This window comes from Lissotriton helveticus, chromosome 4_1, assembly GCF_964261635.1.
Source record: "Lissotriton helveticus chromosome 4_1, aLisHel1.1, whole genome shotgun sequence".
Classification (NCBI taxonomy): Eukaryota; Metazoa; Chordata; class Amphibia; order Caudata; family Salamandridae; genus Lissotriton; species Lissotriton helveticus.
The window spans coordinates 1501273759-1501301528 of record NC_136063.1 but is presented as its reverse complement, the minus strand read 5'-3'; the positions used below and the strand labels follow the sequence as shown (position 1 = coordinate 1501301528).

Below are 27770 nucleotides of genomic sequence, written 5' to 3'. Positions count from 1 at the left end.
TGCGGGAGACAGCTCCGGCCAGTGAACAAAGGTGAGCAAATCTGTGTAGTCTCCAAATAGAACAAACACTACAAAACTTTTAAAAACAGAGATAACAATGCATTTCGTACCTCAATCAGAATTTTTTGTATTCAACAAACAAGTAGCAGCATTCACTTTTTGTAAATGAAATCAGCACGTCTGTCTTTCAGTGTAGCAAACTTGTCAATTACTTTCATGTTGAAGTCCGGTATCTTTTGGACTAGCTTGCTCTCTACAGATAGCATCGCCAACGCATTTAGTCTTTCCTCTAGCATGGTGTTCCTGAGGAATGTCTTTATGCGTTTTAAGGCTGAAAAACATTGTTCAGCTTCTACTGTTGTCATTGGAGTCGTAATCACAATTTTTAGTAAAGTCACTGTCTCTGTAAGTGAGTTTTCCATATGAAGTTTATGAATTAAACTCAGCAAACTCAAGGTGCTTGTGGCCTTCCGGTACACAGGCATTCCGTAGAGTACAGTTAACTCAGTTCTCAGCTGCTCTTTTTTGAGCATAGGATATGCTTCCACAGCCTGATTCAGAGCACGCTCAGGGAAGGATTCATCATATTGTGCAAACTCTTTACTTTGCAATAAAGTGGCACTCACCAAATGTTTTGTGAATAAAAAACGTTCTTTTGCCTGCACAATTACAATGTCACATATCTCCTTTCCAATTCGAACCAGAGAGGTGATGTTTTGTCTGCGGTTTGCAAAAGTAGAATGCTCCGGCAGTTTGCCCTCTAAATCGTCAACCCCATCTCTCACTTCCTTTATCTTTTGTACAAATGTAGATGTAGCGGCTTTCACAGAGACAGTATCTATGTCTTTTCGTTGTAACTGATCGTATACCGCATCAACATGACGCATTATGTCATGAAATAAAAACAGTAAGAACTGAAACTCTTTGTCTTGTAGTGTTCTAATAAAGCCATGGGCTTCATTCTGACTTGTGTGATCAAAGTCTTCTCTGGATGCTATGGTGACAAAACATTTCTCAAGGCCCTCCCTCTGTTCAAAGATTAAGTTGACTGTACGAATGTGAAAGTTCCAACGAGTTGAAGATCCCCTTGGTGCGCTTTTGTCCACAATCTCATGAAGGGCTTCTGTTCTTTTGGGGGAAACGTGTGAAGAATGCTGCTATGCCTCCGATATCCTGAAAGAAAACTTGTGTCTCTCTAATCTTTGATACCGCCTGTTGCATAATAAGATTGAGTTGGTGGGCGTAACGGTGCACAAAATGAGCATTAGGGTACACATCTCAAATTCGTTTCTGTACTCCACCAAGGCTTCCACTCATTACGGATGCACCATCATAGCTTTGTGCGATAAGTTTTTGTTTTTGAGGCAGGTCCGGGAAAATTAAGTCCAGTTGACAGAGTATAGCTTCAGTGATGGTTGCTGCACTAGAGTCTCTTAAATGTGTGAAACCATAGAACCTCTCCACATCGTTTCTGTCACTGTCAAGGTACCGAAACACTAACACGGACTGTGTTTTAGTGGCCACATCAGTGGTGTCATCAGCCTGAATAGCCACAAAGTCTGTGTTTCGCAACTCTTGCACAATATGGCTTCTTATAATTTCGAGCATACAGTCAAGGAGTTCATTTTGTATTGTATTAGAGGTGCCCTTAAAGACTGTAGCACGTGCTAAATGTGTTTCCAAATCCTTGTCTATGGTTGACATTAAATCCACTAGGCCTCGGAAGATCCCAGGTTTTGAGGAAGTTTCTGATTCGTCATGGCCTCGCAATGCCAGTTCGAAAGCACCACAGAAACTAATGCAATCAATGATCTTGGATAGATTTTGTCTGTTCTTATCAACAGCTTCATTGTGGTTTTGAATGGATTTGCGATATGCATCATTTATCTGCTGCTCAATTGGTGCGTCTTCCCCCAACATTCCCAGTCTTGTCAGGTTTTCCAGATGATTTCTTGTGAGTGCATGCTTCTTTATTTTTTCAGCTATATGCTTTAGGTCAACCAATCCTTGACGTGTCCAAGAAAAGTCACCACCAAACAGCAAGCAGGGGAAGCAGAACAGAGCTTTTTTTATAGGGCACCCTGTAAGCCAATCAGCTTTTGTGTACCAGGCATTTGAGAATGTACGTTTTGACATTTTTCCTCTGTCCTGTGTAGTTTGCTGTAGGTTTATTTCAGGCTGATGAGGTCCTAATTGCTTTATCTGTAGTTTTTGTTCAAGTGGCCGTGACTGGAATGACCTTGCAATCAGCTCTTGTACTGTATTCATGATGGTGTGTTGCTGGCCGTACCAATATATATATTAAAGAAACCTGTCAATAATCAAAGTACAACGTATAAGGTGCAGTGCAATAATATCAAATTTCAGTATAAATACATATATCTTGTGCATTATCGTAATACATCTCCAACAGGTCAGCTCCCCTTTCCACAAAATGACTGCTAAAATACAGCCGTACTGCCTCCTGCCTCTCTGTGCCATAGTGGTTGCTGAAGGCACTGAAAGAGACACTGCTTGAGGGCCTGGAGAGTGACCACATACATACATAGCCCTAACTCCAATGTAAAAAAATATATAGCATCAGTTTCCTTACCTTTAACACTGGTGTTTGCTGGGTTGTAGCCGGGGTGAAAGAGCAGCAAAGGAGGTTGGGGTCCTCTTGTTGTTTGCTGGAAAATTGCCCCAAAATGCGATAATGTTTCAGGTTGTCAGGTGCTGAAAATTAAAAGATAACAATTTATTTTTGAAACAGTAGGGTAATGAAACAAAGACTGTGGGGGAAAAAACATAACGCTCCAATTTTGTCCTTGCAGTTTGCATCCAGCTCTTAGATGACAGTTAATAGCTTGCTGTTGTATGTTAGGATTTTAACTTAGAAACTGCAAGTAACAAAAGGATCTCTCTGACAAAAGCAGTGCCTCACTGACCTATTTACATCATATGCATTTTGTGATCTGCATCAGGTATATGTTCTTTGCAGCAGGCACATTAAACTTCTGCGCTGCCGCCTGCTGCTATTTCACTACTGGGACCACAAACATAGTCTGGCAGACTGCCAACGCTCCTACATATATAGGCCAACAACTGATGTTTCTATTTTTTGTTTTATATAGAAAAGTAGACCCGAGACATCGGGCATCAGAGCGCTTTACATGAGCACCAGTTTCGTAACATCACCATTATTGCCTAAATAAACATTAGAATAAAGCTTAAATCCATGGCGGGGTAATGTGGCCCAACATTGTCAGGAACGTGAAAACCAGAAATCAGATGAAACCAGGCAAGACATTCAATGGCACAGTTATAATTATTGTAACTTTATTTCATTTGTAATGAAACCTACTTTATCATAAAGCACTCTGACATCTTTGGGTAATGTCCGCGATATGTAAAAATTTATGAATAAATAAATGAATAAGCACTGTGTTGGATTTATCAGTGAACACTTCACAGGGAAAAAGCCAGGAAGGGTTCCTACAGCGGTATGAGTACAGCGCCGAGATGCCTCAGGGTAGTTGTGCGCTATACAAGTGCGTAATTATCATTATCATTATTAAACCTACAGTCCGATGCCGTCATATTGAGGAAAGCAGTTTTTAATGCTGGAACTGAAGATATTCATAACTGGAAAGGTCCACTGTATAAAAGCTAGTCTGGTGCAACATGCACGTCGCTTGCAATTGTGTGCAAAACTGGATCCCGTGAGATTCGGTAGCGGACTTCCGGAGCAAAGGTGAACCAGTGCCTGTCAGTGAGCAGAGCAGACGCAGACGCCGAGCCGGAGCAGAGGAGCCGAGGACCCGAGGGAGAGTTTGAATACAGTACTCTGCACTGCAAACAAGTTCTTGGTGCTGAGCTCCACAGCCTACTTACCCTCGGACCAAGGTGCTCCTATTGCGGCCGGGGCTGGGGCTGAAGGCGCCAAACTTTTCCTTTTGCTGCCGGCGCATCTCCCTCACGGCCGGAGCAGCGGGACGTCTCCTTTTGCGCCCGGAGCCGCCAAAAGTTTTGCAACGCGGCCGGAGCCGCTAAGTATTTCCTTCGCGGCAGGAGCCGCCAAAACATTTCTTTCGCGGCCGGAGCCGCTAAAACATTTACAACGCGGCCGGAGCCGCAAACATCTATAACTCGGCCAGAGCCGCCAAGCATTTCCCTCGCGGACAGAGCCTCCAAGCATTTCCTTTACGGCCGGCGCCGCCAAACATTTACACTCACTTACACTCGGCTGGAAACGGCCTAACATTTCCCACGCGGCCAAAAGCCTCCAATCATTTCTTTTCACGCCCGGAGCTGCAAAATTTTCCTCGAGCCGCTAAACATCTTCCCTATTGGCTGAAGCTGTGCGCTGCCACACAACGCGGCCAGAGTCGTTAAAAAATTCCTCCTTGTAGCTGGGGACGTGCGCTGCCTCTCAACGCGGACGGAGCACCTGAGCAGTTGTGAGTTTCTTCTCTCTCTTTTTTTTTTTTTTTTTTTTTTTTTTTACTATTCACCTCATGATTTTTGGGGAACAGGTCTGACAGGTCTGATAGTTGGTGAGACGCTGGGGATCTGTGCAGCCGCATAGAGGAGATACTTACTCTTTCTAGGAGACGCTGGGAGCTGAAACTGCTGCCGCCGGTAAAAACGCCTGGACTGTAAACCATCCAACGCGGAGCTTGATCTGGGTAAACCGAGCGGCAGCAGCTGCAACTTGTCTTGTCTTCTGCTTCTTGTCTTCTGCTGCCGAATTAAAAAGGAATCCAAAGGGAGGCCGGCGGCAGGCAGTAGGGGGTTGCTGACGGCGACTCTACCCAGTACCTACAACAGCGAACAGTTACAGGCGAGTTAACCACAAGGTGAGGTTGACACTACTCCTGACCCCCGGGCCCCTGGCCCTCGGCCTCGAGCGGACTGTGAGAGTGAGAGAGGCAGAGGGGTAGAGAGGGGTTGACTGAGGCACGAGCGCAGCGGCCGTTAGAGGCTGCTGCTGAGTAAGAGCCCGGGGGACTGTCAAGGCAGAAACCGACTAGGTCTGTTCTTGCTCGTGACAACCCCTGAGTGCTCCGCTTGTTTTCTGCCCCTGGTCCCCCTCCCCCCGCTCCCTTGAGTGCTTTGGGAGCCTGGGTGCATATTATTAGCTAAATTTAGCCACCAATAAGTCTTGGCGTGCTGGAGTGCTGGAGCTTTGAGAGGAGTGGAGTCACAAAGCTGCTGAGCCACATCTGCTGCAGCAGTCATAGTGGTGAAAGAGCGCTGCCAGAGAAAGCTGCTGCGGTGGCAGGGTACACCTGAATGAAGATTGTGGGGACGACAGGTGGCAGATTAACAGGTGAAACGCAACCTTGTCCCCAAAAGGTCCCTAAAGGGTCTAGGGTAAACGACAAGACAAAGATAAAGTTATTGATAAAGTTACTGATAAGCCAGGCAACACAAGGCTTAGTAACGTTGGGTTTTATCATGAGGTCTGGCAAAGTGAGGAAGACACCGGGGGACAAGATTTCAGCCTCTCGAAGTGCTCTTAAACGGAAAAGATTGGAAAAGTTGAACTCGACCAAAGCAAATAGTTCTAAACAGAATCCACTTATCTCACCAATTGCCTCCCTCTTTGAAAAGTCTATTCAAAACAAAAACTCGCCTAGTACGCGATTCCAGTTTTTGAAAGATCCAGGGGGTGTTTTGTTCTCATCAACGGAAGGAGTCCTGGGCCTATCAACACCTATAGTTCCAACAATGGAGATTAGCCCAGGGGGGGCCAGCGGCGGCTATGTCAATCAAAGCCGTTTTGACACAAGACACAATAACCAACCTTGGTGATACGGATGAACCCTTTAAAAAAAATATTAGTCTAACGGAGAGTCCAGGGCAGACTGAAAAAACTAAAAACCTCTGTGGGAGAAACCGTGAAGTCCTAACAGCAGCATTGGTACATACAACCCCATTGCCATCACTAAATCTGCAGTCTCCGAAACTGTCAATAACAACTTATCCAAGCCAAGTATTACCAGCCACAAAAGAGTCTGCAAATATGGTGGAATTAAAAAACTCTGATCTGATGGAGTTGGCAGGCGACAAAAGCAAATGTGAGAATGAGTCGGCCAAACGCCCCTCGGAGAAAGGGGAGTTAGAGGAGGTTGGAGTGATTGAGAGAGACCATGTTAATAAGCACTTGTCCAGTGATTATCCTACTGAACACTTACAGAAATTAATGGGACATGGGGGGCCCCCATTGACAATAATCAATACCAATAATAAGGACCCAATAAAAGAGGAATCCATGACTAAAACACAATTGGATATGGCCTTTGTGAATCTGGTTGCCCCTCTTCTAAAAGCCTTGCAAACATCGGCAAAAACAATGATAATGCAATCTGATAAGTTGGATATCCAAATCGACTTAATGAATATTATAGCATCAAATATAGCAGGGATAAATACAAAGTTGGACAACCTGAATAACCTGATTAAAAGAGCACAAGCCCATACATATCAGTCACAACCCTCTTGCCCCTGTGGCCCTGTTTTGGACAAATTGAGCTCTCTCCCTATTATCCTCGAACAGATTTTAACCTTAAACCAAAGCTTGATTAATGCAGATCAGACGCTGGACAGTGCAAGCAGCTCTAAACTTGATGAAAACTTATCGATTGATGAAAAACCCTCAAACATGATGAGCCCCAACGTGGACAAAAAGGCCATGGTCAGGATCAAAATTAACGAGGTAGCAAATAAAACGGTTTTGTTAGACTCTAGTAGTAACGAGATCACAAAGCCAAGGTTATCCAAGAGACAAAGGAAAAAAGAGAGGAAAGCTTGAAACAAGAAAAGTGAGGTGGCTTCAAATAAGAGATATGGAGTATATCCTATTTTTGCGAACTTGAACCAAGGTCTATCAAAAATTGTTGACAAAAGTGGAAGTAACACGAATACTTCAGTAAATGAAGATACGAATACTAAAGGTAACTTAGTGTCCGAAAAAGCGTGTAAAAACTTTGAGAAAACAGTCACTGTTACCAAATCTCTGCAAGTTAAAAAACATACAGCATAATAAGATGGTTGGTACAAATCAATCAATCAATCAATCGCGCACCGCAGATCCAGCCATACAGTGTAACATTATGGGTACTAAGTGTATGGAGCCTGAAGTAAAGTATAAGAGTAAGCCCATTGAAGCCATTGCCCACGGCACAGATAAGGGAGAAGAGGAAGGATGCCAACAACTTAATGGCAATTCTGTGAAATTTATACCAGCTAAGTTACAGGTTGATGGTCACTCAACAGACAAAATTACTCCTCTAGAAGGTTCAAATAAACTCGCACAAATGTCAGTGGATAGCGACGAATGTCAAAGGGCAATTTCAGCTTCCTCCATACAATCAATAGAGCTTGCAACCGTAACTAGAGAGGATCGATTGATCCATGAGCGTCAAAGACTGGATGCGGAGCATAGTGCCCTGGCCGAGAAAACATGGAAATTCTGTATAAAGAATCCAGAGAGTACTCGGGTAAATATGGAATCAGGTATCCCTAAGCAGTCAGTCAATCACAAAGCTGGATTGGAGCTGCACAAAATAATCTGGTCACCAGAGTACAAGTCTCAGGGGGCACATGACATATTAAATAGGAGCAACATTTTGAAGTTATTGACGGAATTTGAAGACCTAAAGGTTATTAGTACAGACGATCTTGAGCGGGTTCAATTTCTTAAGGGAACGACTGATGCTGCAGCAAAACAAACCTTGACAACTTGGAAATCAACACAAATAGCAGAAGCAATTATGGGGAAAGTCGATATCTTTCAATCATGGGGCATCCAGTTATCGCATCAAATTTCCCCACGCTACCGTGCTCCATTGAAGAGGCAGGGTGGAGTTCAACATTCCCTGAAAATGGACGATGTATCTTTAAATAATATAAAAAAAACAGTATACTCAATATTATTTAATGCTAAGGGTAGAAGTGAACCTATGCCAGAACATGAAGAAATAAAACGGGGAAATGCGAAATCAGACAATTCCACAGATAATTGGAAATGGCTCCCTGGTATGTTGAATGAAAAAAGAAAGGTCTGACCAATTGAATGGAAACCGAAACAAGACACCAAAAAGGATATACATGTGGTATCCTGGAATATTGCTGGTGCAAAGCGTTTACTGGAGGGAGGCTTTCCATTGGACGAATGGCAAGGTTGTGATATAATTGCTCTACAAGAAACCTGGCTACGAGAAGAAATTGCCCTTGCCGGGTTCATACACCATAGTGTAGCAGCAGAAAAATGTAAGATCTATGGCCGGGCCATAGGTGGACTTTCAGTATACGTGTCTTCATCCCTAAAGATTAATTCAGAACAATTACAGTCACCAGATTCAAGTATTCAGCTAATCAAACTAACAGATTACAATAATACCAATCCAATAGTCCTTGTAAATTATTACACACAACCGAAAATTAAGAAAAAAAAGTTAAAGAACGAGATATTGTGCAAAGTCATCACGAACTTACGCTCGATTGAACCACTAGCTGATATAATAATCACTGGTGACTTTAATTCCAACCTGATCCTAACTCTGGTAGAGGATGATAAACTAACAATTGATAATGCATACTGGGGTGTTCCCGAACAGATACAAAGTAGTGTAGGAACACAAAAGGACAAACAGGCAATCCAATTAGTGACCGAGTTAGAGTTCCTTGGGCTGCGTGTACTGAACGGGAGATTCCCGGAAGATCAACCCCCCAGTAAAACATACGTTGGTCCTTTCTCACAATCCACCTTGGACTTTACAATGGTTAGTCTTTCAATCTTTCCCTTGGTAACTAGCTTTCAAATCGAGTTTACAGTGCTGAGTGACCATGCAATGCAACACATCATATTTAACCTTAACAAGGAAAGATTGCAATCGTCATATATATTGAAAGGTCAGTTGAACTCTGTTAACTTGAAACGTATAAATTGGACCAACACAAACGAACAAGAGTGGGATACAACAATGAAGGAAACATTGTCAAAGATTGGGAATGTCCCAAATGCGATCCAAGGATGGTCTCTTTTTCTGTCAAAATTAAAACAAAAAATGAAGTTGCCTGTCATAAAATCCAGCAATGAAGGTCCATGGAGTAAGCTCCCGAAAGAGCTGCAAGATCTGAGAAAACAACTTCGAAAAGCCCAAAAGAAGTTAAAGTCGGCAGACCATGTTACAAACCAATGGGCCAGCTTCCGTGCTCAGCGAAAGGAATATAAAAATATGATCTGGAAACTTAAAAGGTCAACAAATGATAGTTTTTGGTCAAAAATAATTTATAGTTCAAAATTACAGAACACAAATACATTTTGGCAAACTATAAATCAATTAACAAGACCCCGTAACGTCTTAACTTCAAATGTGCAGGAATCAGAGTGGGCATCGTTCCTTGCTTCAAAATTTACGGACACCACGTTGAAAAGCTACTGTAGTGAACTTTGTCCAAAAAGTCCAAAACCAATATGCCCCGCAGAATATCAAGTGAGCCAATCGAGAACTAATAAAAACGGTAATGAACTGAGTACAGACTTTCAGACCAATCTATACACAGCGGAAGAGATAATTAAAATTATTAAAAGAGCAAAATCAAATGGGGCGCCAGGCCCGAATGGCATTCCACAAGCTGTGTACAAATATTCACCGGAATTTTGGGGGCCTTGCCTGGCCGAACTGTACTCAGATGTCCAAAATTTAAACCAAGTCCCAGAAAGCTGGCAAGGATCAATATTCATGCCAATTTATAAAGGTGGTGAAAGATCCAAACCGAACAACTATCGTCTAATAGCGTTGCAGGATGTTGAGGCAAAATATTTTGCAACACTACTTCTAAACGATCTGGTTACCTGGTCGAATGAAAAAGAGCTGATCCCCATTAATCAAACGGGGTTCAGGAAGGGGATTGGAACTATTGCCAACATCCTATCTATCACCATGATTGCGGAGAAGTGTATGAGTAAAAAGCAGGAACTAAACATGTGTTGCGTCGATCTTCAGGCGGCGTTTGACAGTGTCGATCGTAATTTATTGTGGATGAAATTGAGAGCATGGGCCATTCCGGAAAGTATTTTAAGGGGTTTGCTCCTATTTTATTCGGATACATGGTCGCAAGTGAAAATAGGTGATGGCACCCGGCTATCGAGAAAAGTCCCTACAACGATAGGTCTCAAACAGGGATGTGTTCTCGCGCCTCATTTATTTAATCTCTTCATCTCGGATCTATCGGGGCTATTGAATAGTTGCAATGCTCATCCGCCGAAACTAGGTGATTTACAGCTCAACCATCTGGCCTATGCCGATGACATAGTGCTTATGAGTTTAACGAAGGTGGGTCTAACCAGACTAGTAAACGAACTTTCGGTTTACTTGCTGGCAAATAAACTGGCCTTAAACATCGCAAAAACAAAAACTATGCTGATAACCAATCACCGCGGAGCACATCACGCTATTTAGTTAAAAGGAAAACCATTAGAGAAAGTTTCAGCATACAAATACCTGGGCTTCTACCTTGATGATAAGCTTAATTTAAAAGAACAGAAGAAATATTTGACTCAAAGAGCGGGAGCCTTGATATTTGGTTTAAGTACGTTGTCAAAAAAACTGGAAGGTCCATCACTCAAACCCTTATTAACTGTGATGGCCAACAAAGTTCTCCCAATCCTGACCTATGCAAGTGTGGCAATGCACGGAACGGATGCGGACCTATTGAATAGTTTAACAACCAAAATTTATGAAAAGGTTCTACGATTACCCAGTATGGCATCACCAGCGCAAATGCGACTCGAATTTGGATTAAAAAATGAAGCCCTGGGCAGACTATACTCATACATTAAGATGTGGTATCAAATAAAGCAAAAAGCAGTTAATAACAATCTCAATACCTATTTATGGCCAGAACTTCAATCCCAAAAAAAATCCAAAGCCAATCAATTCCTTATGTATGCTTTGGAGGCCACAAGCTCAAAAACTTTATGGGATACAAATTTGTCATTTACTTTATTAAAACAGATTTTAAATAAAGCAGCTAAACTTCATTAACTTGTTTTGGATAAAGAAATGTTTTCTCATCGTTCGCACTCTTGGACTGTAATAAATGGCTATAAGACACTGACACCGGCACTGTATTTGGAAACAACTTACTCCATTTTTATTAAAAGAAAGCTGATGTCATTGAGATTTGGTAACTTTCCAACATTAGCTGATGAACCAGCCTGGAAACGGCAGGTAGCTGTCTCATGTCGTTTGTGTGGCAGCTCCAAAGAAGATCTTATACATATAATTTGCCATTGTAAGACGCTGTCTAAGGAACGGTCATATTATTTAAAGAGTAGTTTTCAGATTAAGAAGTTGCGAACATGTAGAGCTGCTATTATTGGATGCCTGGACATAACTGCTCCTCGGTTACATTGTAAGCTGGTGAAGTTCTTGCAGGCATTTGAGAAACGCATTAAACACCATGAAGATATGTAACGCTAACGATATGAACTATTGCACAATGATGTAAATATTTGTCGGAAATCTTTGAGTTTTACTTTTTGCCTTATAATAGATGTTTTGTTAATTTTAACGTAATTTTATAAAACAAAACAAAACATTTTCTTTATAAAATGGATGGGTTTTTATCTAGTAAATTGTTATGGTTTTAATTAACTGAACAATAAAGTTTATTATTATTGGTGCACTGTATAAAAGCGAAGTTTATTAAAAAGATGCCAAACTGGATCAAAATCGAAATAGTAGTAGTAATCAATGAGCAGAACCTTGCTATAGTTGCAGATGTGTGCCCCTCTAAGGAAGTTGAATACTACACCCCACAGAGCACACGGTTCTGTAATAGAACAGTGGCCAGAAAAAATAATAGTTCTGCATTGGAATGGATACAACTACCTCTAGAACATAAAGATATTACTAGATATTACTTACATATATCAGGGTTAAATTATGTTATGAGCCAAAGAGGACACCCTCAGTTTCCCCTGACCGATTCTGGCAGGTCAAACTGCGGGCGATGAATGATTCTAGTCGCATCAAAAATATAGTATAGCTTTTTTTTTTATAACTAAACCTTCATCTATTGAACTGCAAAGGAACGCTGATAGGCGAGAGGTTGAGTAGCTGACGACTGGTTACTAATAGTCAGGAAATGATTAGAGGTAAACGTGCATCCGTTGTCAGATTTTGGGCGATAGTAGGGAAAAGGGGAATTTAATGTTTAAGGCATATGACAATCAAATTATGAGTAACATCACAAACACGACAGACGGGCCAGTGGCATAGTGAGAACAAGGGCTACAATTTATGATATACCTTTAACGGCTACATTAAAAAAAATATTCAAGGAGATGAAAAATAAGAAAGGGAAAGATAAAATCACTGCATCGAATAAACAGCTGCAGTGACTCGACACGATTATTGGCATAACCCAGGACACTGCAGTCAGCATTTTTTGTGACAGAACAATATAAAGCATCGAGTCGATAAAGGTACCAATGACATCTGTAGTGGAGTAAAATCCCTCCTGGAATTAAAAAACATTTCTGGAGAAGACACTTGCTGGACCCCAGAGAAACATGTTGAATGTTTACCCTCAAGCCAGAACACATCTTCGATCTTTTCCATGAAATGCCCAGGCCCCACGTCCACCCACCGGAGACTGACAGTCACGTTCAGCTTTAAAACAACAGTATTTCTTAGTTCCCCGACCTACTGTGGACAGACGTCTCATCAATCTCACCCATAGCCATGCCACTTTGCCCAGAAGCGAAAACACCATGGTAGCATTTCAGTTAATGGCATTTTATTGGCGTATCATATGCAGTAGTGTTCTTTTAGCAGCTGGCTTTCTCAAGACACAAAGCTGTAAGCCCATTTCATTTTGAAAACAGGCAAAAACAAGAAGGAAAAATAAACACCACCAACTACTAAAACATGTTTTAGTTGTTTCTATTTGAAAAAATCTCAACCGTGGGGGCTACCCCTCTTTCATGTATATCAGGGATGGTGCTGGTGCAAGGGTTTATGCTGCTCCAGACATTAACTGTTGCCATCGTCCATCCACCACTCACAAAATTGCAGCTGCTTAATAAATAGGAATTATTTTGTGAGATATCAGGTTTGACTAAATGGTCTCACTTGTCCAGACCGGATGTATGACGGTACCACGCGTACTTTTACAACGCGTACCGTTACAACGCTACTTTTACCACGCAAGTCGTTACAACGACTTGCGTGGAGGGGCGCTGGATAGTAAATTTTTTAATTTACTATTCCAACTCCAGTCCCCGTGGACTCTAGGGAAAGGAGTTGGATAGTAAATCAAACTATTTACTATCCTGGAGCGCCCCCCAGCGCAAGTCGTGGTAACGACTTGCGTGGTAAAAGTAGCGTGGTAACGGTACCGTGTTGTAAAAAATGCGTGGTTACCGTTGTATACCGTCCAGACCCATCACAGAGGCTTCTATGCCATTCTCTCGTGTAAACCAAGGGGTGAGAACATTCAATGTGCACACCTAGATTCTGTCCTCCCTCCTTCTAAAGTGCACTTGGAACGGGTTACTCTATTCATGCCCCTAACAGTAGGGGTAAGGGGGGCCCTGAAGGAGTTCTGAAAAATTACTGTAAAAACCGTTACGGTGAAGCAGCCAGGCCAGCAGGGAGTTTCTGTTTACATTTCACATATTGAATTCATCTTGCCTTCCCTAGGCGTTTGCTTTCTCCAGTATGTGGTTTCTGCAGTTTGTCATTCAGCAGATTACTCCTCTATGCTTACTTACTATGAACGGAGTCGCCTCTAGATGTCTGAGTTCAGGTTGCAGTCCTTTTTTTTTTATGTATTTATTTTTTAATGGGCCACGGCTTGAGGCCCCTGGAGTTGAGGCTGAAGGTATAACAAGCTTCTCAGTGTTCAGAACATGCGCTAATCCAACCCGTGGTCTCACGGAGGAAAATTTCAGATGTGCCAGCAGCGAATGTGGTTCTAAGCGAGTGTGTGTGAATGCGGTACACAGCTGTAAAAATAGCGACATGAAAGTAAAAGAAAATACTAGGTTTACAGGTAAGTGGTTGCGTTGTGGGATAGTGAAGTCTATGCTACACCCCTGCATGCACATCGCACCCCCTCGGGATCCCACGAGTGCACGGCCCGAACCACAGCCGTGCACGCTGGCCACACACATCTATACCATTCGCTTTATTACACCTCTGCTTACACCCACGTGGCAATTGGCAGTGCATTTTTTCTGCTTCAATTCAAATACTGGTCAGTGTAACATGAAAGCAAATATAACTGATGCGAATGCTGCTATATATATAGTGACTGCTCCTAAACGCGTATTATAATTTGGATCTTATGTGACGGCCTTTTTCGTTCAACCTTTGTTATTGTCCTTACGTAAACTGCTTGTATGGAGTTGGAAACTGTTCTCTGTAAAGCGCTGTGATATCTACTGGGTCTTTTTCGCGCTATATAAAACGGCAGGAATATAAAGTCGCACAGTCTTCCATTGTAACAATAACATCCATCATAGTAGTACTCACTAGAAGAAGTAAATAATGATGATGACGGGTCCAGAAAGAAAGGCAACAGGCAAGGCAAGCAAAGGCAAGCACAGGCTGCCGGTGATGTGCACACTGTCTCCACTCCACACACCACGAGGCGAGTGAACCGGATCCAACGACAGCAGCGCCGCGTGCCGCAAAATGGCCAATCACTGCATGACTACATTAAGTCAGAGACAGTGATTGGCCGTTGTGCAGTGCGGCTGAGCCACCTCCACGCGCGGCATCCAATATGGATTGCCCCTGCTCTGCTGCGCGGTGACCGGCCAATCCTGGCGCTGCATGCAGCGCCAGGATTGGCTTAGAGGGCACACTAACTGCTCGCCCTGTCACCCTATTAACGCCAGGGGCTGCCGCTGCCTGCACCCCCTGTCATTAGCTAATGTGGATTATGTGGGGGGACTTTAATGCGCATGCTTGGACAAGTTGCTGCCCCAAGCAGTACATGCGCGTAGAATGAATATACATGGAGAGTCAACTGTCAATCACACCAGCCCCGCAGCCCGGCCCCCTGTGCACTCCTGTTTCAGTCGGGTGCTGCCCGGCGGCGCTTGGATAAATATCATGACATTTTTTTAAAAATACACAGTGAGTCTGGAACATTTCTTTTAATTATTTTACTTGGCAGCCGCGGGTCCAAGGGCTAGTGGGGCTACGCCCCTACGCCCCAATGGATCATTCTATCAGCATTCCGAGGTCAGACTATTTTCTTTTTCCAATGATTGTTTAAAGTTGGAGTAGGTCAGTTGATACATAGAAGCTAGATGCACGCACAGCTCTTCTCTTGCTGAAGTGGGCTCTCTTTCTAGGTAGGAGTTCGTAGAGACATGGTGGTAAGTGTCCGTACAAAAAATAAATAGAATCATAATCAAGTTGTTAAGCCCCCATTTCCTTGCCGCTGTTTCACCAAAAGATTTTAAAATAGGGCCGTGGTTACAAGTGCCCCGGAATAGAATTAAATATTTATTTTCCCCAGGATTAGGTATTTCCCCGGAATGAGCTATTTACAGGGTGTGGTAAATACCTCTTAATACGAGTTTGCTGTGGATAATCGGATACTACCTGCGGAATTTATGCTTTTTTCACCCACCTCTTCATGTATCACAATTCACGAGGCATTGTTTCCCTGTGGGTTGTGACAGGGTTTCAATTTCACATGCCGAAATTTACCGGGTTTGAGTGTAATTTTTAGGGGTGCTTTAATAACCACAATGCTCATTAATCCGCTCATATTAGAACCCAACAGGGTTGCCTCATGCGGAAGGACACAAACATTTAAGACAATGTGTTACCTTTTGTTTGGAGAAGCAAAATCAATTGTATTAAGTAATACTACATTACCTAGACAGCCTACACAGATCTACTAGGATTGAAAGAGAAAGTAGGCCTGCTCACTTTATGACAGAATGTAATGCTTTTTTTTTGTTTGCCCCAAACCACAGATTTCCCTGGATCGATGCCAAACGCTCGGTGGGATGGTAATCTCAGAGCCATTAAATGGAGCGACCAGAAAAGTCATGACGGTTGCCATGGTAACATATAATGTATTATTTATGATATGACTTGTTTTACAGAACAAAAAGTATTGGCACAGTTAGTGTTTCTTCATTAATTTGAGAGTCTGTTTGCTGTTGCATGGCTGGGTGAGTAGATAAGTGTGAGAATACACGAAAGGAGGGAGGAGTGAGTACACGAATGAATGAGTGAGAGAGATAGTTTTTGCTGTGATGTCTGACTAGGCTGATGATGATGTGTTTATTTTAAAAGCTCTTAATCGTTTTGTAGGAATCATGCTTAATCTGCAGTGATCGTTCAGTGATTTCTCACGTGACTATTTCCTAAATTACAGGCTTTTATGTGTTTGTTAAAGGAAGTAAATAAATTGTCAGCTGTTTGTCTCATAATATACTTTATAGAAGGAGAAATATGGGCACTTTTCATACTGTGCAAAATACCTATCCTAGCATATGTTTTTGTTTTTTCACACGCACAGTATGTATTTGTTAATTAAAACAAACGGTGACTATCAGACATTAAAGTGAAAACTTGTTAACACGGTTAAACGAAATATCCACTGAGTGTACTTTTCACTCTGAGAACTATAAATGCCTCTCCATAGCCTTACTAAAAACATGTTTTCACGAAAGAAGCAGTGGCGGCTGGCATCTACGGGAAGGGGGAGCATAGCACGCGTGTGAAAATAATATATTTAAAAAATACACTTACCTCAAGACGAACAAGATGTCCTCTGCACCAGACGTCTTTTTTAGGTTTCGCCTAGGCATCGCATGCGCTGTCTTGGGTAAAGATGCTGTATACACTATAGTGGCTTCCCGCCCACTTTCCATCTATATTTTTAATTGGCTTGTGGATTTGTTGTTTTCTAAATGCTGCCTTCTGATTGGTTTAGAGGCTGCTAGTCCCGCCTTATGGCAGCCATGTCTCCTTCCACGGCTATTGGCCCCATTATTACATATTTGCTAAGCACTACTTTGTGTCCATGTCACCCCTCCCGCTGTCTGAGCCTTCTCTCCCACCCCCCCCACATATCATGGTGAGATCACCCCCAGGGGGGGGGGATTCCTGTGCCACCCCTCTCGCTGTCCGAGCCTACTTTCCCGCCCCCCCAACACATCTCATCGTGAGAATGAGATCACCACCACGGGCCCGGGGGATGGCCTTTGCTTGTGTGGGAACTGTGAGGGCACTGCATGTTATCACCAGCGCGGGCTTGTGTTCACGCTATTTAAACTTTTAAACATATAAACAAGCTCGAGAACCCTGTGCGCTGCACACCTGACGTCAGGGAAGAGCCGCGCTGGGATTGGTGCCCGCACGGGGGTTGCCCAGCAACAAAGGGCTCGTCCCGGAGAGGAGCTGCTTGGAATTCCAGGTAGAGCAAACTAGACTTCTTCCCCGTTCAACTTGGCTAGGGGGCAAGAGTCTGGGTGAGTCGGCTCTCGGACATTGGCAGTGAGAGCCGGCTCGTAGGAGCTTGTGCATGCGTGCAGTGTTAGGGGTAAACATTCCACACTCACTCTCGTCTCTTTCGTTGGTGAATAGTCCGCCCCATGCGTGCAGCTGCCACCCCTCCTCTCCCGGCCTTCCTTTACGTGCGCGCGCCTCGCCGTCTTGCTCGTGCTTCTTGTTATATATACTGTTGCCGTTTGCCTCTTTGCGGGTTGCATGTTCGCACAGTATCAAAAATGGCAGAAGCAGCTAAATGCCAGTCGGGCGGCACACTCTGGTAGCACCAATTTCTGCTTAAGTGTTAATAAGCCACCCTTAATTACATCGATCACGCCTTTGAGAAACTCCCTAGGTTTTTTCATCCAACTTAAAGCCCTGTTCACTGTTCACGGAGGTACAGGTTGTTCCAATAAAATACAGACATTCACTGAACTTTAAGATGCAGTCACTCACTCTACGCAGACCTAGGCATCGAAATAAGAGCCCGGGACACACACGCAACACAGACCCTTGGTATACATAGAAATAAATGCAGGCACATACTGGGTGCATGCTCTCACTGTTCACAGAGGTACTCAAATCGAACTTGTTATCAGTTCTTATCCTTCATGCCCCTTCTTTTTTTCTACTCCCTTGTGCTAACTATAATTTCCAATCTAATCCTTCGTTCCATTTTTTTCCTATTCCTCTCCTCTCACGCTTCCCTCCAATTCTCCAAGATCACCTCAGATTCTTCACTTTATTCTTACCCTATTTAATGCTTTTCCATCTACCCTTCTTTCTCGCTCCTTTACATTTGCTCCTCCTTCTTTTCAGTTCTTTGCTAGCTTCTATCCCTCTTCTCACTTGCTGATCTTCTCTCCTTTGCCTTATATTACATTTCTCATCCTACCTGCTCTTTCACCCCCTTTCACGTACTTCTTTCTCTGTTTACTTCTCCCTCTTACTTTTCTTTCCTCCTAAAGGCTCAAGCAAATGACAATAGAACCACTGGTCTTGTGTGAAAAATAGTGAAACTGGAGACCATGCAGTCTGAATCCTTGATAGCTATGCAGTGAGAGGGTTCATTACTGTGGGTACAAGACTGCAGGGGGCAGACTAAGGGTTAAAGTGCTCCTGCCTGCAAACGAGGACAGCGGCGTGCTCTTTGGATTGCTTTTCCAACTCTGCACTGCACCGAGGACATATTTTCATAATACACTAATATGGCGAAACTAATTGGCATGGCCAATGCTTGTTCTTTGACTGGAGCCGGACCACCAGGAAACTCCCTTGACTAATCCTGGCAGCACGAGGCAGCGCCCTGATTGGAGGGAGCAGCCTTAATCAGCTCTCCACAGTGCTCTGGGGGTCTTCACTTGCTCTAAACCAGCTGTCTTAAGACAGCTGGGTAAGAGATGTTTAAAGTACGCTGGCCAAAGAAAGACGGCTGCCCAAAATGACATGCACTCTTTAAATAGTGTATAACAGTCCCCCCCCCCCCTTCCTGCTGATGTCACTCAGCAGCTGACCCGCCCTCGTCCTCAAGCTCTGTTTGGGACGAGGGGTGAAAAATAAAATGGTTATCAATTACCATTTTATTTTCATCTCTGGGGATTTGGGGATCATTTGAGTGGGGCAACGCTCCTCCGCTCCAACGGAGGAGCCGTCCCTGGAAAGCGGCAATGGTAACCAAGGTTTGCGAACAACCTCGTCAGTCAGACAAAAAGATTCATAAACTTACAGAAAAGGTTTCTCCTTAAATTATCAGATCACCAAGTATGCAGGATCTGCATCTGGGCTTTTTTTTTAATTGATTGTGATCAAAAATTCTTAAAGCATACATTAGTAATAGAATAAAAAGGAAACAAGCATTTGCTTTGCCAATATGTTAGCCATGTTGTACACCAGCGTGGCTGCTGTTTGGCATGGCTAAAAGTTAGAGGGGTAAAGGAGAGTAGAATGGAGAGTCATAAAGTGTAGTAAAGTGGAGTGTTATGGAGTGGCTTAGAGAGTCGTTGAGTGGTGTAGAGATGACTGGCATGGAGTGGAGTGAAGTGTCATGGGGTGACATGGAATGGTATAGAGTGCTGTTGAGTATCATGGAGGAAGGAGAGTGTCGTAGAGTGGAAGGGAGTAGAGTGTTGTAGAGTGGAGTGGCATAGAGTGTCATGGAGTGGTCTGGAACAGAGTGGAGTGGCGTAAAGGGTGTGCACAGAGTGGAGTAGAGTGTTTTAGAGTAAAGTGACGTAGAGCAGAGTAGATTGTCATAGAGTGGAGTAGTGTAGAAGAGTGGAATGGCATAGAGTGAAGTAGAGCCTTATAGAGTGGTGTGGCATGGAGTGGAGTGGCGTAGAGTGGAGCAGTGGAGTGGAGTAGAGTGGAATAGTGTGTTGCAGGACAGAGTCGAGTAAAGTGGCATGGAGTGTCATAGAGGGAGTTGCATAGGGCATTGTAAAGTGGAGTAGTGTAGGAAAGTGGATTGGTGAACAGTGAAGTAGAATGTTGTACTGTGGAGTGGCATAGAGTGGAGTAGTGTCATAGTGTGGAGTAGAGGTTAATGAGCAGAGTGTCAGAGTTGAGTGTCAAAGAGTAGAGTGGTGCAAGGTAGAGTGTTGAGGTGTAGAAAAGAGATATGTGCAGGGTAGAGTGCCGTGGCGTAGAGTGAAGTGGTGTAGAATAGAGCAGCGTAGAATATAGTGACCTAGAGTGAAGTAGGATACAGTGGAGTGGAGTGGTGCAGGGTAGATTGCAGTGGCGTTGAGTGGAATGGCAAAAAGTAGATTGTTTCAGAGTATAGTGATGTGACCTGAAGTGCAGTGGGATAGAGCAGAGTGTTGGATGCGTTGTCATAGAATTCAGTGGTGCAGAGGAGATTAGAATGGCTTAGAATGGCTTAGAGTGGACTGGTGTAGAGTTAAGTGCTGAAGAATGCAGTCGTGCATAGGAGAGTAGTGTGGGGTAGAGTGCATTGGCACAGAGTGGAGTGGTGTTGAGTAGAGTATTGTTGAGTGAAGTGGCGTAGAGTGCAGTGTGGAGTGGACTGGCATAGTGGGGAGTGGTGCAGAATAGAGTGGAGTGGGTTGAGTATGCATGGTGGAGTAGCGCACTGCCTTTACAGACAACACTTCTTCAATTCAAATGACCAATACATTTGCCCGGACGTATGGTTATACCGATAAAAATATACAGCAGTGAAACGATAATGTGTGGAAATGTCATCAACTAGTGTATGGATTTGTTTTGTTCGTATTAAAATATTTGTTTAATTTCGAGACATTTGAATTTTGTTTTGTGATAAGAAAAAAACATGGTGCAGCACACCCGGGCAGCCAGCATGATTGTCACATACATCCTCTCACTTTGATGTCAGAGAAAGAAAAGTAAACACCAAGCTCCCTGGATGAAGGAGACCTCTGTTTTTGAAGGCACAGCACATGTGACAAGATAAGAACAAGATTTGAAAGGCCTGTTTATAGAAATTCAATACTGATGCACATGGATGCCCAGGTCTGATTTATACATTTAGCCCCCTTTTTCCCCCATAAGCCAAAGATTGCGACTTCCGTCTCATAAACTCAACAGATCAGGCCTTTAAAGGGACTACATTTTGAAAGTAGTTGCTCCAATCAGAAACCTGCTATTTTTCTTTTTTGTGTTGTGAATAGGTTTCCAGCAATATGATGAATTCATAGAGGAAAACTAGTTTGTGGTCGAAATGATGTGGGTTATATGGGGCACTTGATAGACTTTCCTCTGCTGTAGAGTTGATTTTGAGGACTTGTTGTTGGGGTTGAGAGGGTGATTCTGAGGGTTTAGTTTTTTGGCAGATACAGAGTTGGAGACTATCAGCTGATCACTCGACTGGGTAGTTTAAGAGATATCATGGTCTGAACAATTTCTGCATTACCTTGACGAATTGTGGTTGGTTGTTTGGAGAAGGTGGAGTTGGCAACTGTGCAGGCCAGATATAAATGAGGGATAAAGTGGCCTTAGACTTTGGAGTGCAATTAGCAATAGAGCAAACCAACTGGATTGTAAAGCCTATTACCTCTTGGATGTTGGAAATGGAGTGGGTAAGAGGGTATATGGTTTGATGCTGGAGTTACTAGGATCATTTGGGCCTCACTGCTGAAAGTGATTGGCATGCAAGTTCAAGTTCCAAAATTTGTATAGCGCACTACTCACCCAGAGGGTCTCAAGGCGCTTGAGGGAAGGGGGTGTTTTACTTATCGAATATCCAAGTTTTTAGTTGTTTTCTGAAGGAGAGGTGGTTTTGTGTGAGGTGGAGGTGGGTGGGGAGAGAATTCCATGTTTTGGCCGCTAAGTAGGAGAAGGATATTCCCCCCCATGGTGGATCTATGGATGCCTGGAATTGCGGCGAGGGCTTGATTGGACGATCGTAGTTGGCGGGAGGGGGTGTAGAAGGATAGTCGCGTGTTGAGGCATTCTGGTCCTAAGTCGTAAAGGGCTTTGTGTGCGTGGGTGAGGAGACGGAACGTTATTCTCTTGCTGACCGGGAGCCAATGGAGGTCTTTCAGGTGGCCGGAAATGTGAGCTTGTAGAGGGATGTCCAGAATGATTCTGGCTGAGGCGTTTTGGATGCGTTGAAGTTTTTTTTGTATTTTGGCTGTGGTTCCGGCATAGAGGGTGTTACCGTAATCTAGTCGGATGGTGACCAGTGCGTGAGTGACCGTTTTTCCTGTTTTGATGGGGATCCAACGGAAGATTTTTTTGAGCATGCGTAGGATGTTGAAGCATGATGATGAGACGGCGTTGGCTTGTCTGGTCATCGAGAGGGAGGAGTCCAGGATGAATCCCAGGTTCCGTGCGTGATCCGTAGGTATGGGTGCGGTTCCCAGGGCCGGTGGCCACCATGAGTCGTCCCAGGCTGAGGGGGATGATCCTAAGATGAGGACTTCCGTTTTGTCTGAGTTTAGTTTTAACCGGCTATTCTTCATCCACTCGGCTACTTCTTTCATTCCTTCGTGTAAGTTGGTTTTGGCGGTGTTTGGGTCTTTGGTGAGGGAGAGGATCAGCTGGGTGTCGTCTGCGTAGGAGATGATGTTGAGGTTGTGTTGGTGCGCGATGGATGCGAGGGGGCTCATGTATACGTTGAAGAGGGTGGGGCTGAGTGATGATCCTTGTGGTACGCCGCAGATGACTTCGGTGGCCTCTGATCTAAAAGGGGGGAGGCATACTCTCTGGGTTCTTCCGGCGAGGAACGAGATGATCCAGTCCAGTGCTTTTCCTTGTATTCCGACGTTGCTGAGGCGTTCAATGAGGGTGCTATGACAGACTGTGTCGAAGGCTGCGGAGAGGTCAAGTAGGATGAGGGCAACTGTTTCTCCGTTGTCCAGTAGTGTTCGAATGTCGTCTGTTGCTGCGATGAGGGCGGTTTCGGTGCTGTGTTTGGCTCGGAAGCCAGACTGTGAAGGGTCGAGGGATTTGTTGGATTCAAGGAAGGCGGCGAGCTGATTATTGACGGCTTTCTCAATGACTTTAGCAGGGAATGGGAGGAGTGAGATGGGGCGGTAGTTCTTAAGTTCGGTGGGGTCTGCTGTGGGTTTCTTCAGAAGGGCGCTGAGTTCTGCATGTTTCCAGCTTTCCGGGAAGGTAGCGGAGTTGAGGGAGCAGTTGATGATATTGCGGAGATGGGGTGCGATGATGGAGTCTGCTTTGTTGAAGATGTGGTGGGGACATGGGTCGGTTGGCGAGCCTGAGTGGATGGAGTTCATCAGGCGGATGGTGTCTTCAGTGTTGATTGGGTTCCAGGCGTAAAGGTTGTTGGAGGGCGGCTTTGGTTCGGAGGTGGGTGGAGTGGACTGGTCTTCGGCCTGGTTTTCAAAGCTGTTATGTATTTCGGCGATTTTGTTGTGGAAGAATGAGGATAGAGAGTCGCAGAGGTCTTGTGCGGGAGTGATGTCGTTGGTCCCGGCGGTGGGGTTGGTAAATTCTTTGACGATGTTGAATAGTTCCTTGCTGTTTTGGGCATTGTTGTCAAGTCGATCCTTGAATGCTGATTTCTTGGTGGATCGGATCAGTTGATGGTGTTTGCGGGTGGCGTTCTTGAGGGTGGCTAGGTTGTCAGTAGTTGGGTTTTTTCTCCAGGCTTTCTCGAGAGTACGACAGGACTTCTTGGATTTCTTTAGGTCCTCGTTGAACCAAGGGGCTTTTTTGTTACTTTGCTTGATTAGATGGTTTTTCAAGGGTGCTAGTTCGTCGGCGCTGTGGGTGATCCATTGTGTGAGGTTGGTGGCTGCTTGGTTTGGGTCCGATGATTTGGCAGGGGGGTTTTGGTGGAGCGATTTGAAGAGCTGGTCGGTGGTGATTTTGTTCCAATTTCTTCGAGGAATAGGTTGTGGGGGGTTGTGGGTCGTGGTCTTTTTGTAGTTGAAGTGAACGCAGCCTTGGTCCGTCCAATGGAGAGCTGTGGTGTGCTCGAAGGAGATGTGTTTGCTGGAGGTGAAGATAGGGTCGAGCGTGTGTCCGGCAAGGTGGGTGGGGGTGTTAACAAGTTGTTTGAGTCCGAGATTGGCCAGGTTGTCCAGAAGGGTGGTGGTGTTGCTGTCGTTTTTCTTTTCCAGGTGGAAGTTGAGGTCTCCAAGTAGAATGTAGTTTTCGGAGGGGAGGGCATGTGGGCTGATGAAGTCAGTGATGTCTTCGCTGAATTGTGTGCGGGGTCCTGGTGGTCTGTAGATGAGGGTGCCTCGGAGTGTGGTTTTGGGGTCGGTGTGGATCTGAAAGTGAAGGTGTTCGGCGGTAGCGAGGTTATCGTCGGAACTGGTCGTGATGCAGATGGTGTTCTTATGGACGATGGCGATGCCACCTCCTGTTTGGTTGGTGCGATCTTTTCGAATGATCTTGAAGGCGTCCGGGATGGCTATGGCGATGTCGGCGCTGATGAGGCGTTCATCCATATTTCTGTGAGGAAGGCGACGTCCGGCGATGTAGTGTCGAGTAGGTTCCAGAGTTCAATGGAGTGTCTGTGGACTGAGCGGGTGTTGAGCAGGATGCACTTTAGGTGGTTGTTGTCTGAGCTCTTTTTGGAGTTGGTGGATTTGGTGTAGAACCTGTTGCAGGCGAACTTGCAGGAGTGGCAGGTGAAGGGTCCATGGGTGTGACCTGGGGTGGCTTGGTAGCATAGTGGTGGGCGTCCGGGGTTGAGGGCTGAGAGGGTTGCTGCGTCGTATGTTATGCGGGAGGAATGGGAATTGCGGGGGGCAGGGGGTCTGGTGCTGGGTGCGGTCCAGGCGCGGACGGGCGTAGACGGCTTACCTTTGGCGCGCATAGGGCGCGACCGCTGCGCGTGGACGCTGCGCGCAAAAGCATCTGTCATATGCGGATAGTGGAAGGGGAGGGGTGAGGGAGGAGCAGCTGGGAGGCGGGAGCGGGGTGGAGATCCGGGCAGGGAGGCACGACAACAACAACAAAAACAAAATGGCAGCAAGCCAGAAGCGAAGCAGGATAGCGAAGCACTTAGGCAGAATCAGCGAAAAAGCGCGATGTAAATGGCAGTGGCACCGGCACAATCAGGCACAAATCAATATCACAGGCAGTGCAGCACAATTGTAAATACCGTCAAAGCGCACTTAGGCAATTCAGCGCTACGATACAAAAATGGTGCTTAAATCAATTAATAATCAGGCAATCTAGCGCTACGATTCAAATGCGGTATTCAATTAGGCAGTGGTGGGGCGAGGCAGCAGACAGCAGTCTGGCGCTACGATACCAGTGGTGGCAGGCAGATCGGGGAGCAGCGTGAGGAACGACCGCTTCTGTAGGAAACAGGATGGTCACGGCGCTACAACAGGAGTAGAGGTGCGAGCTAGGCGAATTACATCCTGTTTTGCGTGACCTGGACATTGTAGACTAGTTGGTTGCTGTACAATGTCCAGGTATTTTGCCGGGAGTTGAAAAAGTGCACCCTCAACACAGGTAGTGATGCTTGTTGGAATGACACAGGACAAGCAGACATGGTCAAGTGCCAGGACAGCTGTAATGGAGTGACAGGGTAGCTACCATAGGGCTCATATTACATGAACAAAGAGACTTTTATGACGATACACCACGGGCAGATAGGCTGGTATATGGTGGGCAAGGAATAGACTGTGCAGATGGATGGTCAGCCATTGTAAATCCTTTTTGGGAACTCTCCTGGTAGTTTTGCCTTTGGGTATGTGGGGCTGGGCATGGAAGGACAGGTTTGGGACAAGAGTGCTAGAGCACCGAGCGGTAGTGAGGTAAAATTCTAATATTAGAATTGGTGACCAGCTTCCCCAGGCGCAAAGGGAGTTAGGGAAGCTGATACTGATGAGTTTATGAAAGATTTGCGGTTCCCTAGCAGATATATTTTAGGCTGTGGGAAGAAGACGATAGCAGATGTTATACAGCACTGTCCATTGCAGAGATTATGGGATTACACTGGAAGTATGCCAGGTCGAGTGTGAGTAATAGAGACTTGTGGGTGCTGGTTGAGATGAGGGTGGGAAAGTTGGTGAGGTCTGGTAGACTTAATAAGCGGGTATTGCCTACCGACCAGCCTGAACAGAATGAGTTAGTTGTGGCACAGGAGTGAGGAATGGCAGCAGAGCAAATAAGGATGCACAATGGGATGTTTTTTCACATACATACTTCAAAAGAGCAGTTTATTAGGATAAATGAATAGTTAACAATGAAAAAAGAAGTAAAGCCAGGAAGCTCATGATAGGCAAACAATGAATATGACTTTTTAATTTCATGTAGTAGCCAGAACAGATTGCTCATATAAACATGAGAAACAAGAAGACCAAACAATGCACTCTAATGGACATAAAAAGCAGAATATAGGAGTATATAGCAAAGTGCTGAAAACACATCTGCTATCTAAACATATGCTTCTTCTCCAGCTTGGTAAAATAATGACAAAATGTTCAAATGTTTATGGAGGTAACAAGAAAAGTAGTCCGTGTTCTGGTTACTTAAAACTGTATGTGCATGAAACTATCCTCAATACAAAAGAGGGCATTCTCGTGGATTAAGTTTCCTTTTACTGCAAATTAAACAATTAAAGTAATGAAAGTTAAAACCAGGTAACCACCGTAACACAAGATACCATCTTGTGGAACAGTACCTCAGGAAATGAAAAGAAATCAGGTGTACTTACAGACACTAAAAAATAGGTATGTGTTTAAAATAGGACTAGGATAAAACAGTTAGTACAAGGCACAACTTGAGGGAGCAGTTCACCATCGATCGGATTAACAGCGTGCCGAACAGGCATCAAAAGAAGAGGCCCTGGTTTGGACATATGAGATAACCACCAGCAAGTTTAGAGTTAACCATTGCAGGTGCACTGACCATAAAACTAAAACCTTTGCATGACATAAACTGTACAGCCATGCATTGCTTACTTACAAAGACCAAGTAGGAAGGTGCACCGGTTCAATCACAACCACTTGCACTCTAGAAACATGCAAGACTGAACGGGTACTGTTAAATAGTCCAACTACAAAGTGCAACCGTACATGTTGGTTTCCAACTCTTACACATCATTTTAGGACACAGTTCTGTGTCCAAAGTCTGCCGGAATGAATCCGGTTCCGTGACTTTGGACGAGAACCCACATCATCCAATCCAAAAACAACTGTGTGCACAGATGAGGGAAAATTCCCACATCCACAGAAAGCAGGAGATTCAACTCCTCAAGAAGGACTCATCAGTGTATAGGTCCATCCAAATGCTGGAATAACAGGCAATGTGGTAATAACTTAGACGAGTACTCAACGTGCAATAATCATAATAAAGTGACATTGTTTATACTACGTACGGAGCAACAGCTGATCAATTCAGGCAGTTTGAACGAGGCACTATTATTCCAAAAAACAACAGCCTTACCCATCAACGGATCCATGTAAGGTATGAACACATAATGTGAAAACAGCAGACTGTCTCGAAGCGTTCACATGGACGTTTTTCAACATAATTGCGAATTGCGTCAAAGGTATGTTGAGACCAGCATCAGAAAGAAGGAAGCGCTATATTGAAACGTCAAAACAATACTTCGCACAACACACGGAAGCAGGCGGAGCGAGCCACAGCAGGAGCCCCGTTATATCAAAAGGTACAAACTATAACGCGTAGAGAACACTAAACTGAAATGATCAGTGGCAAAAAGCCACGTGCAATTTCTCGATATCAGTTAGGTTAGTCAGTCACCACAGGGTGGACAGAATTTATTTTTCATTCAGTCTTTATTCGATTCTTATATCGAGCAGAGATAAGAAA

At 44.4% G+C, this 27770-nt stretch overlaps 1 protein-coding gene across 1 annotated transcript in view; it reads left to right on the top strand.

The window, feature by feature from the left end:
- The window catches only part of GCNT2 (glucosaminyl (N-acetyl) transferase 2 (I blood group)), a 453496-nt gene that overhangs the window by 273162 nt on the left and 152564 nt on the right, over positions 1–27770 (top strand). The window contains exon 2 of the mRNA XM_078685828.1: positions 15998–16087. Within this exon, the coding sequence (XP_078541954.1) occupies positions 15998–16087 (90 nt within the window). The remainder of the gene's footprint in view (positions 1–15997; positions 16088–27770) is intronic.